We start from the raw sequence: 17,182 nt of genomic DNA, 5'->3' as shown, positions 1-17,182 counted from the left end.
TCCTGTGTGGAGCCTGGACCAGTACCACCTTCCAGTTATGACAAGAGAAAGTTCTCTACCTTTTGCTTTAAACCCAAGAAGATGTTGAAAGAGCTCATGAAAAGGAAACTGGGACAAAAGGATAACCAAGTCATCTTCATTAAGGAGAATCCAGCTGGTCTCTGGGTCTTCATCCTAAAAGGAAGAAGCCAAGTCCCATCAGATGAGCAGATGAGATCACCCTCTAGTCTGTGGTTATGGGAACTACTGCATCCCAAGCCACAGTGTGGTCCTTACAGACACCTCAAGGCCATCTTCTGAAAGTCAAGTTGAAGTTATATATACCTGAGTCACATCCATTGTTCAGAGCCTGAAACAGCACTCATTACATCATAATAAGATAAAAATAACTATTAAAGCTAGAAGGCAGTGGCACACACCTGTAATCCCAATCCCAGCACTCAGAAGGCAGAGGCAGGTGGGTCTCTGAATTTGAGGCTAGCCTGATCTACAGAGTGAGTTCTAGGACAGGCAGAGCTACACAGAGAAACCCTGTCTCAAAAACAAAACAAAACAAACAAACAAAAACACCTCTTCTAGAGTGAGGACCTTCCTAAGAGGCTCACTGTTGGGCAAATTAACAGTTAATTAAACAACCATGCTCTATTCAAGTTATCTGTAGCTATGGCCCTCTTCCATTAAAGCTCAAGGTCTACTGTCCTGTTCAGAAGACTTCTGAGGAGCAGCTAGTGTTTGTTACAGATACCTCAGGCTCTGCTTTGGGCAAGACAAAAATAACTGATCACAGATCATTCAGGGGACCCCTCTGGTATCTCTTTGAAACAGAGCCTAAAGTCACCTTAGAAATCAAGTTAACTTGTGTCCCCATATACACTACATTAAAAGGGAGGGATCTGAATGTATTACCTCAACAAGGGACTAATCAATTCAGCAATTCACTCATATCTTGAGCACACCCTCTTTATCTACTGTTCCCACTACAGTTCAGTTATGTTTTGCCTCATGATTCACGTATCAGCTTAGTCCCAAGCCTAGTAGTACTGGGACTTAGCATGTGGCCTGTAAGAGATGAGCTCTAGTGAGAGGCCCTTAGTTATTGACAGTACTTCTTCTAAAATAAACTAAGGCAAGTTCTCACAGAAAGGGTGTTATGAAAGGATGAGTCTGGCCCAATCCAGCTCACAGACTTCTTGTTTTGCGAGGAGGTTCTCTGCACTCTGTCATCTATTATGGAGTCCAGGCCTGAGCTAATGCTACTAGGGCTTTCAACCCCCAAAACTGTCATTTCATTAAACCTCTTTTTATAACGTAACTTGCTTCAAGTAGATCAGGTAATACAAAACAGAATAACATCATGTATAGACAATGGCTAACAAAAGACTCAGAAACCCTACTTGGGTCAGTAGTTCCTACCTCTGACTGAACATTAGGCAGGCTCTAGGACACTTGGAATAAAGTGTGGCCTGGCGAGCTTATACATTGCCCAGGTGAGCCTTCTGTGGACCTAGCGCTGAGAAGCAAAAGATGTGGATGAAGCATACATAGGGCCTTGCCCCGCACAGCTCTTCTGATCCAGCTGATCCTAACTGTGTCAAGTGTTTGGTTCTCCTGACTGCTTCTGTTTTGTTTAGGTTCTTGTTTGTTTTGTTAGGGAGGCATCTTGGTTCATTTTTTCTTTTCTTTTTTTTTTTTTTTTAAGATTTATTTATTATTATGTATACTGTGCTCTGCCTGCATGTACACCCACAGGCCAGAAGAGGGCATCAGATCACCTTATAGATGGTTGTGAGCCACCATGTGGTTGCTGGGAATTGAACTCAGGACCTCTGGAAGAACAATCAGTGCTCTTAACCTCTGAGCCATCTCTCCAGCCCCCGGTTCATTTTTTCTTACTGTTGGTCTTTTGGCCTGATTTTTTTTTTTTTTTTTTTTTTGGAGGGTGGGTGTCTTGCTATCTCGCCTAGGCTGTCCTTCACCTTAGAATCCTCTTTCTTCTTACTCCCCTCTAAGAGGTGGAATTACAGGCATGCAACATCATGCCCAATTCCCTAAGTTCCTGAATTCACTCAACTTTTTACTGAGTGCTGAACAAAAGGCAAGCACAAATGCAGAATCAACCTCTAAGTTGAATTTAGTAAACCCATCAGGGGGAAAAAAGGACCATTTTAAAGAAAGACCACCGTAAGAAAAAGCAAAGAACAAACAAAACAAACAACAAAAAACATTGCTTTGTTACAATCTTGCAGAGATAATTTATATCAGCACCTAAGAAGCTCTCTGCCAAAAGTGTTTGCATGCCTGCCCACCTGCTGCTGCTAGGAGGTGAGAAAGACCAAAACAACTGCCTGGTGTGGTGGCTCACACTTATAATCACAGCACTCAAGGGCGCAGAGACAGGCGGATCTCTGTGAATTAAGGCCAGCCTGGTCTACAAAGCCAGCCCAGGACAGCCAGGGTACACCGAGAAACCCTGTCTAGAAAAACAAACAAACAACTGTGAATGGAGCACTTGCTCCTGAATGGGCCCCGGTGCAGGACACTGACAGGATCCCACAGCAGGGTGGGTGTCGCTCTTGAGACTGTTAACCAATTTCTACTCACACAGAGGGTTTTAATGAACCAGGTCAAGAAGCATCTTAGAAAATCAAGACAGGGTCTGAGGGAGAGGTCAAGCTCCACATTACACCTGTGTGGTGGTGGTGGTAGGATGTGTCTGTGTGTGTCTATCAGAGGACAACTTGTAGAAGTCAGCTCTCTCTTTCCACCAAGTGGTACTGAGGGTCACTCGGGTCATCAAGCCTTGTGGCAAATGCTTTTCCCTGCTGAGCCTGTACTGGCCAAATCAGGAGCTCAGCCAGAAGCAGGTCCTGGAACTGCTAATGAGCACAAGGAAACTTCCTTACATATACGCACTATTCCTGGAGGAAAGCAATAGTAACAAAAATTATCTTAGTTTTTTTTTTTTAATTATCTTGAGACGCTGCATTTTTTTTTTTTTTTTTTTTGTTTTGTTTTGTTTTGTTTTTCGAGACAGGGTTTCTCTGTGTAGCCTTGGCCATCCTGGACTCACTTTGTAGACCAGGCTGGCCTCGAACTCACAGCGATCCGCCTGCCTCTGCCTCCCGAGTGCTGGGATTAAAGGCATGCGCCACCACGCCCGGCAAGAGACGCTGCATTTTTATCATTAAATTTTCATCAAAATTATTCAGAACAGGGTATCTGTAAGGAAGAACCTAGTCCCAGAAACCTGCTACTATGTAAAATAAGACCTTAATATAAAAGGTCGCAAGTATCGCCAGGTGTGGTGGCGCATGCCTTTAATCCCTGTGAGTTCAAGGCCAGTCAGGTCTACAAAGTGAGTCCAGGACAGCCAGGTCTGTTACACATAAAAACCCTGTCTTGAAAAAAACTAAAAGAAAAGAAAAATGTCACAGATATCACTCTACTTCACTGTCCCATTCCAGATTCTGCCATCTAAACACATTTAAGGAAGGATGTCAGGATGGCCTACTGGCTCAAAGAACTTGCACTGAATGACCATGTGACTTGAGACAAGTTAGCTCCCTTCACACATCAGTTGTCGCCATCTGTAAAATGAGTGCCCAGCAGTAGCCACCTCATAGGCCTAACTAAGATAGAGCTCAGGATGGTGCTCGGCAAGGAAGAAGAGCACAGCACTGATGACAGGAAGCAAGGCAGTCAGTCACAGGTTACCTCTTCTCCTCCCTCATCTACAAGCGTCCAGGTTCCCGACGCCGGCCCTGAAGATGATGACTTCCCCTCACTGGGCTTCATGTGGCACATGAACTCTGCTCGGTTTCTAGAAGACAACAGACATGAATCTGACCATGTGAATATAGAAAGCCTTCCGTGAGCACATTTTCGGCTCATCTATGCCAAAGGACAGCCAGGAATCAGCCCAGCTGTCAGATGGTTTAAATTAGCAAATAAGTAAGAACTAAGGCCAGGAATGGCAGTGCTTAGCTTTAAAGCCACTACTCAGAAGGCAGAGGCATGCAAATCTCTGAGTTCAAGGTCAACCTAGGCTAGGTAAATAGTTGCAAGCCAGCCTGGGATAGAGAATAGGCTCCAGGCCAGCCTGGTCTACACACTGAAACCCTATTTCAAACAGACAAAATTAAAGTATAGGCTGGAGAAATGGCTCAGTGGTTAAGAGCACTTGCTGTTCTTGCAGACGGCACAAGGTCAGTTCCCAGCACAAGCGTCAGGCGGCTCAATGATCTGGACCTCCAGCTCAATAGGATCCACACTCACATGCACACTGTAACACAGACATGCATGAGTACCCAGGAGTGAACATTTTTTTAAGTCTTTAAAATATGTATCTTATCAAAAGTAAAAAAGGTAGTATTCAGTTGATAGAAATTGTTTGGGGCCAAAAAGTGCACATAAAGGCAAAAACACCCTAATCAAACATTATTTTCAGCTGGGCGTGGTGGAGCAGGCCTATGGTCCCAGCACAGGCAGAGGCAGAGGCAGAGGCAGAGACTGAGGCAGGCAGCCTGGTCTACAAAGCAAGTTCCAGGACAGCCAACGCTACACAGAGAGACCCTATCTCAAGGGGGGGGGGGGGAGGGGAGTGTTATCTCCATGCTCAGGAGCAGCTTCTACATACAAGCAGCATGGGGTGGAGGCCAGAAAAACCAGTAACAGGATTTTCCAAGCAGGTGTTCCATCTGATGAGCAATGTGACCAGAACAGTTTCCTCTTGGACCACAACCTAGCTTGCAGTCCTCTGGAAAAGTATGAATTCTCTTTAGCCAGAAACTTCCTAAAAACTCCAGCTCTGGCTTCAAATATTTCCCTTTCAATGGGGAAAACTCCAATCCTGAGCCCCTGTATCCATCAGTATATGTTATCTGTATGTCCTTTCTGTACTTCTGCTACTGCTACCAACGCCCTCCCAGTCACTCAGGCTCACACAGGTCTAGAGTTAAGAGTTACGCATTCATTACTTAATCAGCCACTGAGCCATTTCTCAGAAAGAAGGCACCTAGGTTCCCACATGCTATCCACTATCATGACCCCAGAGGCAGGTTTCTGGGTAGTAACAGTGTTCAGGGTCACGTATGAACAGGCTTTGCCTTCTCCCTGAGTCAAAACCATGCCTGCCTTTTGCTGTGTGGTTGACTGGGATCCTGGGCCAGGAGAACAAATGCCTGTAGCCATCAATGAAGCAATGAAGTCCAGTCCAGTCTATCCTAAACACCATCACTACCCCTTGAGCTTGATGTAACCCAGGCTGACCTTGAACTGAAGATCCTCCAAACACAGCCTCACCCCTGGAATGCTATGAGAACAGGTGTGCCCCACCACACCTGGTCTAACTTTCGTCAAATACAATTTCTGCTCCTTGTTTAAAAAAAAAAAATCTTCCACTGGTTCACAGCCTAAGACACACCAAGTATAGACTATTCATCTTTAATTTCAGGGCCTTCTGCCCTCCAGCCCCAACCCAAGTTACTCACCTTTACTACCATCGCTTGCAGCTAGCTGCCCCCAATGCTCTGCACACCCTGGATTAAGACCTTTGCTCACACCTCCTCGGCCTCCTTCATCCAGTGAAAGCCAACCCACTCTCAAAGCCAAGTCATGCACCGTGGAGCTGTCTCTGACTACTCAGCTCTGGCCGCTGTGCTTCCGCAGTCCTCGCAGCTCCACAGCCTTAAAGCAGGTTGCCCAACACTAAATCTCTAAGAACATACCATCCCTTATATGGCACCTGTCACAGTGACATGCACAATGAGAGAAAACCCCATTAAAGGGGGGCTACAAAAATGATTAATAAGCAGCTAGATGTATCACTTTGGGGCAGGGGTATCAAACCCAGAGAAAATCTGGAGTGTTGAATTCTAGAAAGCCAGCACTTCCCTTAGCAGCTCTCTTTGAATGTGGGCAGGTAAGAAACCCAATCCTTTGGCAGAAGTAGTTCGATTTCTATTTCCCAAAGCTTTCCACACTTACTTGACAGGAGACATCAGCAGGGCAAGGGACTGCATAAAATGAAAGACCCCTGAAGGGTTATTCAACACTTTGATCTGAAATCAGAAAATGAAAAAGTATGCTGTAGAAAACCAGCTCAAGCTGGTTGACAGCATCTAACAACCAAGCTACTAGTCAGAGGACAAAGCTAACCCAGCCACCTAAGCCAAAGCCCAGGACACAGCTGGAGCAGCTAGCTGCCTGCACACCCCGTCAGCCTCTCTAAGAGCAGGGGATGAGCACAGCTGGGATGGAGCACAGCACTGCTGCCTTAAACCCTAAGAACAAAAACAGAACACACCTCTTCTCTTCTAAGTGATCTGGGCTCCATGCCACCAGAAATACTAAAGCTAAGAAAATATGCAGGAGTTGAACTTGGCGTTCACTTTGGCTCCTGTTATCTAAGTGGCTGGCATGAATAGTAAAAATGGTCAAAAGATATTCAGCAAAGAGAAACCATCAATCAGCTGCCAAGTGTTTGAGAGTGGCTAGCAAGCCTACGCTCTCTCTACTGTGCTGAACAGAGATTTCCTTTGTACCAATTTTACTGTGAGATGGGTTAATTCGGAGAGTTGTGTCAATTACTACAGAAAAGAAAAGGAGCCTCAGTAAGATGTCCTACACAGGAACCCTAACAAATTAAACACTTGGGAGCCTAGCAAGCTGGGTAGCTATCTGAACTCTCGCAGTTCTGTCCTAATTTCTTCCACTGTGATGACCCAGAAAGCTCTGGCACTAAGTCCTATAAACATGTACTCCTGCCTTAAGGGCTTTACTTAGGACACTGGGGAGACAGCTCCATAGTCAAGAGCCCTCACTGCTCCTCTGGAGAGAGAGAATTTGATTCCCCCACACAAAGATCAGGAAGCTCACAGCCACCTCTAAGTCCAGGTGTGGGAAATCAATACTTTCTGTGCTCTGCAGATACCTACACCTACACACACACACACACACACACACACACACACACACACACAAACACACAGTGTACATAAACCCATGCAGATACATACAGCATACATGTAACAGAATTAAATAAATCTCTTAAATTTTTATTTAAATAGCACTCAATTAGGCCTTTGGGAGTGGACTGTTTTAGACATTTCTTAAGGAGAATTTAAAGTAAATAATAAAGCAAAGTAAAAATTAAACCCCCTACCCAGCCCCCAGAAGCAGATGCTCACCATCGTACCTGTACAAAAGGAACCGCCCACTTACTGACACCAGCTGGGCATCGCAGAATGTGGTTTAGGAGGAAGAAGTGATCTCCAGGAGAGCCAACTCTCTGTAACACTGAGACCTGAACAACAAAGGGCTCATGGTTTCACTAGTGTAATAGATTCTCGGGCACAGAGCTAGGAGAGCATTTAATCAGGGTAAGTGCATGGATATTTCTAGAGTACAGAGTCCTGACACTTTTCTTCTTGTGTTTGGTATGACTAAATTCATCATCAAACATAATCAGACACTTGGTGAGTCAGCAGCCATCTTCAAATGTGGCATACTTCCCTCTACTGTGTCCCCTGAGTTCAACTCTGACCTGAAAGCTAGAGTTCATTACAGACAAAGTAACAAGACAAATAACTTGTACCCATGTGCCATCATCAAAGAAAAGTCATTAACTCATTAATCGGCTGGAAAAGCTACAGAAGACAAAATGTGAAATAAATGATTCTTAAAGTCCCCAGGCACTAAAAGGCTTCTCTGCCTGTGCCTGTACCTGTGCCTGTTCCTGTGTCCTTACCAGTTTCTGAAGCCAGAGAAGGATGTCCTCACGGAACTGAGCGTCCTCACTCGCTCTCCTGGTGAACGTGAACAAGACGCTGATGCACTCCTTCAGCTGACACACATCAGAGGGCATGCTTTCCAGTTTATACACTAGGAATAAGAGAGGATTAGCCAAGCCCTTGCAAAGGTGTTAGGGAGGTGGACTTATAGCTTCTCCACTTAAAGCAAAGAATCCAAAATGTGTAAAAACCATCTAGTTCAGATGAAACCCAAAGAGGCTGTCTGCTTCCTGAGGGTGGCCCTGCTGCCATGCCTGCCTCTCTATGACAGACCGTACCCCATTGAGCTGAGAACCAAATAAATTCTTCTGACTTGACCTGTCTTTTGTCAGAAGAGCAACTAATACAAAGAGATGGCACCATGGGGTGGGGCTGCTGCTGTAACAAGCATGAAGGTGGTAATTAATGTGCTGGATAAACACACAAGACCTTAGAGCCGCAGGCTGAACAAGTCTTCACCTGACACAAGCAGAGCCTCATAGGCCATTCTGTTGGACAATGGAGGCCTGGCTCGTGGGATATTTCAGAGTTGAACAAGGACTCTACTGGGACCTGGGACAGAGGTCACTCCTGTGATACACTAGCAAAGGATCTGGCCCATCTGCCCATGTTCTGAGAACGTGAATGAGGCGGAATTTAAAATGACAGACAAGCAGTACTCAGGTTACAGTATGGCTGGTGCTCACTTCTCTTATCCAGGTCTACAAGGAAAGAGAGCAACAAGGGAAGCAGAAAGGGCTGAACAACGTGCGGGCTCACCAAAAAAGAGGTGAGTTTGAAGTGCAGACAAGACAGTGCTGAAAAAGAGTAGTAGGTTCAGAACAGAAATAGGTGTGCTGCACAGAAAGGACAGGAAATACTTGAGGGCAAAGTCCTAAACATCCAACACTCCCAGCTTGTAAAAAGCACATGTTCTTAAAAGGTGACAGCCTAAACTGCGAACACCCTGACAGGCTTCCTTCCTGGTAGCAACCTCCTAAGCAAGTGTGTGCTCAGCGGGCTGAGGTGCACAAAGCCACTGCACTGTGAGAGAACTACATCAAGCTGTACTTCAGGCTGATGGGGTCCAGCACCACTGTCCACACACAGTGAAGTGAAACATGGAATAGTGAAGGGGAGCATGACGTCTTGCCCCAAGGTTCCTGAAAACTGCTGAGTAAGGCTGGACAATAGGGAGCAAAGTCTGAAAGGCCCTCAAATACAGCTGGGCGTGCGGAGTCTAAGCTGCAATGAAGACCTCAGGCTACTGAAGATGCCAGGACCAAAAAGAGCTGCAGGCACAGAGCTGGAGCCAGCCAATACAGAGACAAGTAAGGGCTGCCCAGGGTTTTTGGAGCCCAGGTGATTCTACTTCAAGCCCCAGATGCCCAGACATGGAGCAACGGGAGTTGCTGCTCACTTACCCTGCTGGGTTTGTTAGAACAAGAGCCTGTACCTTCAGGCTAGATCCTACAGCCTGAATCAGGCCATGCCTCCCTGCAGCTGTCTGGGACAGAGAATTAAGCAGTCTCTGCTATGATTTGACAGCTTTCAATTTGTGATACCTGGATCCTCCCTGCTCTTTGTCACACTTACACAGAACTAACTTCCCACCACTCTAAAATGTAACAAAATGTCAAATTTTTCTTTTGTTCTTGGGATTGTCCTAAAGACCTCTCAGGGGCATTTTGTTCAGGAAAGTGCTCTGAAGACACTCCTCTAGCCTCCCTACTATCCCTTCCATCGTGTGTGTGTGTGTGTGTGTGTGTGTGTGTGTGTGTGTGTGTGTGTGTGTGTGTGTGTGTGTGTGTGTGTATCACACATACTTTTTTGTCTCTCCCATCGCCCCTCTCTCTCTCTTATTCTCACTCTTCTGTTATTTTGTTTGTTTCATTTTTGAGACCGGTAGCTCTGACTGTCCTAGAACTCACTCTGTAGACCAGGCTGGCTTGAAACTCACAGAGATCTGCCGGCCTCTGCATCCTGACTGTCGGTATTAAAGGCGTGCATCACTATGCCTGGCTTTATTCTCTTTTCTTTCTTTCTTTAGAGAAAACAGAGGCAGTTCTTGAAACTGTATTAGAGGAGCCAGGATCAACGCTGAGACTGTTAAGGACTGTGGGGACTTTTGACATTGAGCTGAGTACACATTGGATTGAGATGGCCAAGAGCAAAGAATGTGGCTTGAATGTGAAATGTTCCCTAATTTGCCTCAGCACTTGGTGCCCAGCTGATAGTGTTTTTGGAAGGCTGTGGAACCCATAAGAAGTGGAGCCTCATTAGAGTAGGCGGGCCACAGTGGGCTGAGTGAGGATGCTGCAATCCTGCCATGATGGAAGATGTATCTATCTGAACTGTAAACCAAAGAAGCCCTTCCCCTCTCCCAAGACAATCCCCACAAAGTTCTACGGATCTATCAGACCCACGGCCTGAAGATGCAGTCAGCTGGCACAGGACTTGTCTTGTTTGCATGAGAGGATTGAAGTTGCAGCTCAGGGGGAGAGCAGTAACTACCGTGAAGAAAGAAAGAAATTAGAATTTCATTTTCAGAACATTAGAGAGCCTCAGTTAAAATTCAAGAAAGCAAGAAACTGAGAAAAGAAAGTAAAGTACAAGAGAGAAAAGGAGATTGAGAAGGTACTCTGGGGCTGCGGCGACTGCAATGGTTAGAGCACTTGTTGTCCTTGCAGAGGACCCACATGGCATCCTCCAACCATCCAAAACTCAAACACATAAAGTAAAATAAGTAGATCTAATAGTAACAATAATGATAGTAAAACTTTTCAAAAGAAGCGGTACCCTGATGACTAGTTTGGGATGGAACCCACTGGAACACTACTTGGCAAAGGCAAGACAGGAAGCTGTTTGGCCTCCTTTAGGAGAAATGATGGCCATGGGGAAGAGAGGTCTTATACTACTCAAGAAAGTCAGTAAACAGACCTGACTTGATACCTGGTGAAACCAGCTATTATGCAGTCAACTCACTCAGAATGCACCCCTCGAATCTTTTTGCATTTACATATAAGAAGGGCAATTTCACTACTTACATACCTTGGTCTGGCTGATTAACTGCTAGAGCTCTCAGGACAGCAGAGCTATTGAGCAGTGAGTAGACGTACGACTCCACTTGCAGCCTCGAGAGCACAGAAGTGTACGAGTGGAGGGTCAGGGTCTGGTGCAGGTGCTCAGACTTGGCATCGAATAGCTTCCTCAGCTCTCCTAGAACATTTTCATTCATCTCTACTCTCTGATAGTGGTGATGACCGTAAACTTTCACTTGATCTGCACAGATGCCCTACCGGTAGATAAAGGATGAAATATGAAACCGCTGCACTTGATGCAGTCAGGCAGGGGGTAGGAGACTCATAGGTTTCCACACCATTCCAAAGAGCTTACAATCACAGTGAGCGGCAACACTGTACACACATACTGTGCATACACAACAATGCCAGCAAGATGACCCAGTCAGACAACAGTGCCACTCATGAACACATGACGAGTTCTGAAGAGTGACCCTACAAAGTCAACAGAGAAACAGTAACATTTGTCCCCAAACTCTCACAACTGTATCTTACTTTCTATGCTATACCAAGGCCAATGTGCTATGCCCTCAACTTCACAGTAGCCCAGTATCTCTAGATCTACCTCATTCGCTATGGCTCTTTTCAAAAAGAATCCTTCTCCTTTATCTAATTCCTCCCACCATGTTCTTGAGTCCATCCTTTCTTTTTCTTTTTCCTTTTTTAGATTTTATTTTACGTATGAGCATTTCGTCTGCATATGTATGTGGACCACATGCATGCCCAATTGCACATGGAGGTCAGAAGAAAGCAATGGCTGCCCTGGAACTGGCATTACTAGCTGCCACATGCATGTTAGGGCTCAAACCAGGGTCCTCTGCAAGAGCAACAAGTGCATGCTGGGCAGCGGTGGAGCACGCTTATAATCCCAGCACTGGGAAGGCAGAGACAGGCATATCTCTGTGAGTTCGAGGCCAGCCTGGTCTACAAAGCAAGTCCAGGACAGCCCAGGCTACACAGAGAAACCCTGTCTAGAAAAAAGAAAAGAGCAACAAGTGCTCTTACTTCAAGTGGTCTTACTTTCTCTGTTGAGCTTTTTCTCCACCCTCTCTTTCTTTTCAATATTTACAAATGCCTCTCTTCCCACCAAATCTTCAAAAGACACACAAGGCTCTGCACAAATGAGAAGTGGGGACAACAAAGCCCATGTGTCACCAATATCTCTTCCAGCTTCCCTTTCTTACTTGCCATCCTCCCAGGCCCTTAGGAAATGGTGGCTCTGACCTCCTTGGTGGGTCACATTGAATGGACTTTCCTACTCGCTGCACATTTGTGGCATTATGCCAAAATCTAAAACTAATATTCTACAGGCTGAATTTTACCTTGAGACATGATTGGATGGTATGGACTCTGTGTAGAATACATGTCTGCATATTTTTGCATTTATTTAGCTGCTAACACTGCCAATTAGAATCTTTCATGCAAAAATCCAGATGTCTGCTTCTCTTGAAAATCCTAAGGTGTAGCAATCCCACTCATCACAATCACACAGAGTCAGCCACACGTCAAGGGCTGCTGTCCCCAGGCGAGGCATATGCTTCTCTGCTGACCACCACCCTGCTCAGCCCCTCCTACGCGTTACATGCCTGCCCTGTTGCCATCTGATCTTGTGTTCCTTGGATCGATGGTTTACCACACAGACTGAATCCTAGAGAGCACCACGGGAAAGGCAGCTCAACCACCAATCCCTCCGAGCCCTGAAGCTTGACACACACACAGTCAAAGTACCTGTACAGACATTTGTTCATCCTTAAAGTTCCACAGTCGACTTTTGGCATTTTGGCAATCAGACATCAGAGTGAGCAGCTCGGCTTCAGCTAGCAGCAACTGCTTCCGGCATCGTGAGTAATTCAAAAGCAGCTCATAGAATTCATGCCTGTCCTGATGAGCAATGCTGTCAAATTCTTCTACATATGACTCAACATTTTCCAGCCATGAGCCAGGCTCCAAGAGTTTTAGCTGTTCTTTAGTAAAGGGTACGAGTTCTGGCTGAGATGGGAGTTCTGGGTAGAGTCGTTCACTACGGAGAGAGGGTTTCACCGCCACTAAAGCTGGTACTTGAGTAATTTCAGCTGGCAACTCGGGATACAGCTTCCTTACCCTGGGAAGCGGAGAAACTTCTTTGGCTTCAGAAGAGCTGTGCAAGCTGGCTCTCTGAAGCGCCTCTGAACAGCCAAGAGCTCCTTCATCTTCTTTCCTAGTCTGAGTTTCTCTGGTGTGTGAGCTTTCTGTCTCCTGCTGAGTATGGGGAGTGTCAGAGTGTAGTGTGCTTCCTGAGGACCCACACAGTCTTCCTGTGAGGTCCTTGGATGAGTCATCTTTAGTTCTAACATTGTCTCCAGAGTCGACCTTCAACTTGACTTCATCATCTCTGTCACAGGCTCTGCTCTCTCCCCTTTCTGTTAGGGCCTCTGTGTCACACAGCAGGGCTCCTTCACCACCTACAGTCAGGGAGGTGAGAGGTATATCAAACATTTCACTTTCATTCCATCCACTGGCATCGCTGTGGAGTTGCGAATCAGCTGACACCTTCAGATCATCTTCTTTGAGCTCACAAGCTAGAGGTAGGATTTTCTGCCCTGTAGAAGTCTCTGGAAGGAAAACTTCATCAGAAGTCTGAAGGGCTTCATATTTCTTCTTTTCCTAAAAGCAAGGCATGAAACATAACAGTAGCCAATGGTTTCAGCATGAAGAATTTTAAACCACTCTTAGGCATGCTTTTAACTTTCTTAAGAAGCTATCTGTTTCCATTTCAGGCCTATCTCTCTCAGCTGTCACCTAACCTGTCGTTTAGTTTTTCATACTCTAATAAAACTGTCCTTGAGCTTCCTTCGGAGTCCAGTTCTTTATTAATAAGAGAATCTCGGTTTCCTCAGTAACATGTGGCAACCATGAACAGACCACAAGGAAGCTCCTCTGAAGACTAATGCACTAGGCCTGACCACCAGTCATCAGCAGTTGACACTGTACACCAAAAGCAACCAGCAAGTTCCCATGCCTGCTGAGCACTTATGTTGTGGGCTTTTGTTCCCCGGGAAGCTGCCTCCTGCTGCCTCCATTGTATCACCCAGTGTAGATGGGGTGCTTCTTTCGGTCACGCTTTCTTCTTGAACTATGACCCTAACTGAGCATACTCAGAAATGTGTACTTTAAAATGAAAGGCATTCACAGGAATGGACCCTCCCAAAGGTGCCTCCTCTTCTCCATGAGTCTGTGTAAATTTCCTAGTAAGTAAATATACATTTCAGTGAATATGAACGACAGAAAATTCAAAAGAATATACCAGTTGGATTCGAAAACACCAGTAACTGTGGAGGGAATTAATGCCACTAAGAACACACCAGTTGGATTCGAAAACACCAGTAACTGTGGAGGGAATTAACACCACTAAGGAGAAGCCTCCCTCACTTCACAGAGACAATAGGAAAAGTGTCCTTAAGGACAATAATCCAGATGGGAAATTCCAAACTATTAACATGGAAATTAATCTGAAAAGAGACAGTTTTAACTAGAAATGACAGCACAGGGGTTCCCAGCGTCAAAACAATGCCCTAACTTCTCTTACAGGACAGCCTCAGAGGCACACAGAAGCAGCTGCCACAAAACCCACACTATCCCTATAATGCAATGGTTTTGCAGGTATGAAAGATGCAAGAATGTGAAGGTGATGGAGATTTGTACTATGGCTCCGAAAAGCTACGGAGGTTTGCCAACATATGACAGGGAAAAATTCCCTGAAGGAGGGATGAAAATGACATTGCTGTCTAGGTAAAGCCTAGGGTACACTAGCTACTCTGGCATGATGGAGAAGCAAGGGACTTGGGACACTCACCAAGCAAGCCTATAGATGGGGCTGGCCAAGAGAGAGGTCACAAGCACTATTAAGTGACAGAGCTCATTCTGAAGGACTTGGATGGCTGCTCCATGAGCCCATAGGCTGCACATGTGCCTGCAAAACCTGGCGTTTGATCTGCCGCTGCATATCTAACACTGGACAAACCAATCTTCCTTGAACTTATGCTCTCTTTCCTGTTTGGGAGTGGGACTGTTTACAATTATTCTCCCCCTCGCCAGTGTGTGTGTGTGTGTGTGTGTGTGTGTGTGTGTGTGTGTGTGTGGTTTGCAACATGTTTTTATTTTATAAGCGCTCAGTTGATGGACCATCTGGACTCTCAGAGGCTACCCTAGACTTTGGACTTCTGAATACTATTAAAAGTGATCAAGACTATGAGGACTTCTAATGTAATCAATACATTCTTAACTGTTAGATGACCAGGAGCGGATGGGAGGTCAAAGATGAAATGTTATGATTTCAAAATGATGTTTTAATGTCAAGTTGAAAAGATGTGGGCTCGTGATGGGATAGAGACCCTTCCCACAGAGTATTTGTGGGAAGAACTTTACAGGAAGCATTACCTGAGGTGGGAAGACTTGTGGATGTGGGCAGTGCCATTCCATATTCAAAGTCCTTGGTTGATTAAACACCGAACAAGTGGAGCACCAGCACTCGTCTGTCTCGGATCCCTCCTGCACATGCCACCAGCTGCCTCACACTCCTGCCACAAGCACAGCCACCATGCCTTACTTCTAATACACAACTCTTTCACTAAAATAAAACCCTTCCTCCTTTAAGAGAAAAAAAATCTCAATTTTCACATTTAACAAATGGCATGTAAATCCACTTCCTGAAATACTCTTATATTTTGTATTGCCCATTTCTGAGTGCATTAAACTTGGACATTTACTAATGTAATTTGAAAAAAAAGAAATCACAATAAGCAACAAATTATGATCCAAAACTGAAGCAAAAATGTTTAAATCGATCATCTACCAGAGGCTAAGTAAAATAAAGTAAATTTTAACTGCCACAGACCCACCACATTAGTCTTCATTTTGAGTAATATGTTCACTCCAAACTCAGAGAAGGCCGCAGTAATTCAAGCCCCCAAACAAGCAGACAAACAAGCAAAGCAAAAGAACATTAGGCTATAACCTGCAAACGAAGTACCTACAAGTCTAAAACAAATACTTACCTGAACCAATAAAAAATAAGTCGGGCCCAGGCGTCCCGCTCAAACTATGGCACCAGCCAAGGTCAATACAGGCTGTAAACTTCAAACCCCTACCCAGATCTAGCCAATGGACAGAACATTCTCCACAGTTGAGTGGAGAGTGGGGTCTGACTTTCACACGAACTCTGCTGCCTCATATTTGACCACGTCCCCTGGATGGGGAGACCTGGTGACACTCAGAGGAAGGACAGCAGGCTACCAAGAAGAGACCTGATACCCTATGAGCATATACAGGGGGAGGAGGTCCCCCTCAGTCACAGTCATAGGGGAGGGGAGTAAGGGGAAAATGGGAGGGAGGGAGGAATGGGAGGATACAAGGGATGGGATAACCATTGAGATGTAATATGAATAAATTAATAAAATAAAATAAAAATAAAAATAAGTCAATGAGTAAGAGGAAGTGACAACCCTTCCATGAAGAAGAACTGTGACAAGGAATGGGAAAAGCAGAAAATTACCATTACACCTTCATGGTGTGCTGGGTACTTATAAGAAGTTTGCTGTGACCACAGTTCAAAAGTGTGGCTCTACCTCTGTGAGGACTTCGTGCTGAGTGACATCACAACAGCAGAGGCTCCAGAAACAGGGAAAGGCTATGAGACAGGAGAGGCTGAGCTCACTCTTGTTACCACAACCCTCCTGAGAACGACCAGGGTCCTACAGGAACTGTATGAATTCCTTCCAGACACATTCCCCTAATATCCTGCGGGCCCACAGCTTAAAAGTCCCGGTTCCTCCAGCATCACTGTACTGGGAAACAACTTTCCAACATATGAACCCTTGGGGAACATACTTAAACCACATCAACAGTAATGACAAGATGCCACAGGCATGACAGATGTCACAGTGACAGAGCGAGAACCTGAGCAAAAGCAAAATAGTCTCAGGTATTTCCTAAGTACAAAAGAGAAAATAGTGGGTTTCAATGGAGAATCCCGGGAAACAATACCATAACCAAACAACCAAGGTTAGTGTCCCAGTAAAACCCTCCTCACACGCTCCCTGCTCTCCAGAGAGGCAGCGGCTCAGTGCTGTCCTGCCCAGCAATGCGTAACCTCACACTGCAGGACGACCTACAAAACAGTCATGTTGTGGAAATGAGAGGGAAGGGAGGGTGAGCAGCCGCCAGAGGCTGAAGGGAACTAGAGATGCGCTAACTTGGGATTCTAGACTGGATCTGGAAACAAAAAATGAAAACTAATTTAGGGAGAAACCTTGAAACCCAAATATGTTCTATTTTTTAGTTAACACTATTATACTC

The 17,182-nt window shown here is 45.4% G+C and overlaps 1 protein-coding gene across 1 annotated transcript in view; it reads right to left on the bottom strand.

Moving 5' to 3' along the window:
* Positions 1–17,182, bottom strand: part of Epg5 (ectopic P-granules 5 autophagy tethering factor) — a 95,896-nt gene that overhangs the window by 70,396 nt on the left and 8,318 nt on the right. The window contains exons 2-8 of the mRNA XM_051163706.1: positions 12,578–13,492; positions 10,821–11,064; positions 7,748–7,881; positions 7,196–7,303; positions 5,986–6,059; positions 3,715–3,820; positions 60–174 (exon numbers count right to left, since the gene is read on the bottom strand). Coding sequence (XP_051019663.1) covers positions 60–174; positions 3,715–3,820; positions 5,986–6,059; positions 7,196–7,303; positions 7,748–7,881; positions 10,821–11,064; positions 12,578–13,492 — 1,696 coding nt within the window. The remainder of the gene's footprint in view (positions 1–59; positions 175–3,714; positions 3,821–5,985; positions 6,060–7,195; positions 7,304–7,747; positions 7,882–10,820; positions 11,065–12,577; positions 13,493–17,182) is intronic.

Source organism: Acomys russatus, chromosome 20 (genome assembly GCF_903995435.1).
Source record: "Acomys russatus chromosome 20, mAcoRus1.1, whole genome shotgun sequence".
Taxonomy (NCBI): domain Eukaryota; kingdom Metazoa; phylum Chordata; class Mammalia; order Rodentia; family Muridae; genus Acomys; species Acomys russatus.
Note: the sequence above shows the minus strand (reverse complement) of the source record. Positions and strands in the feature narration are given on the sequence as shown.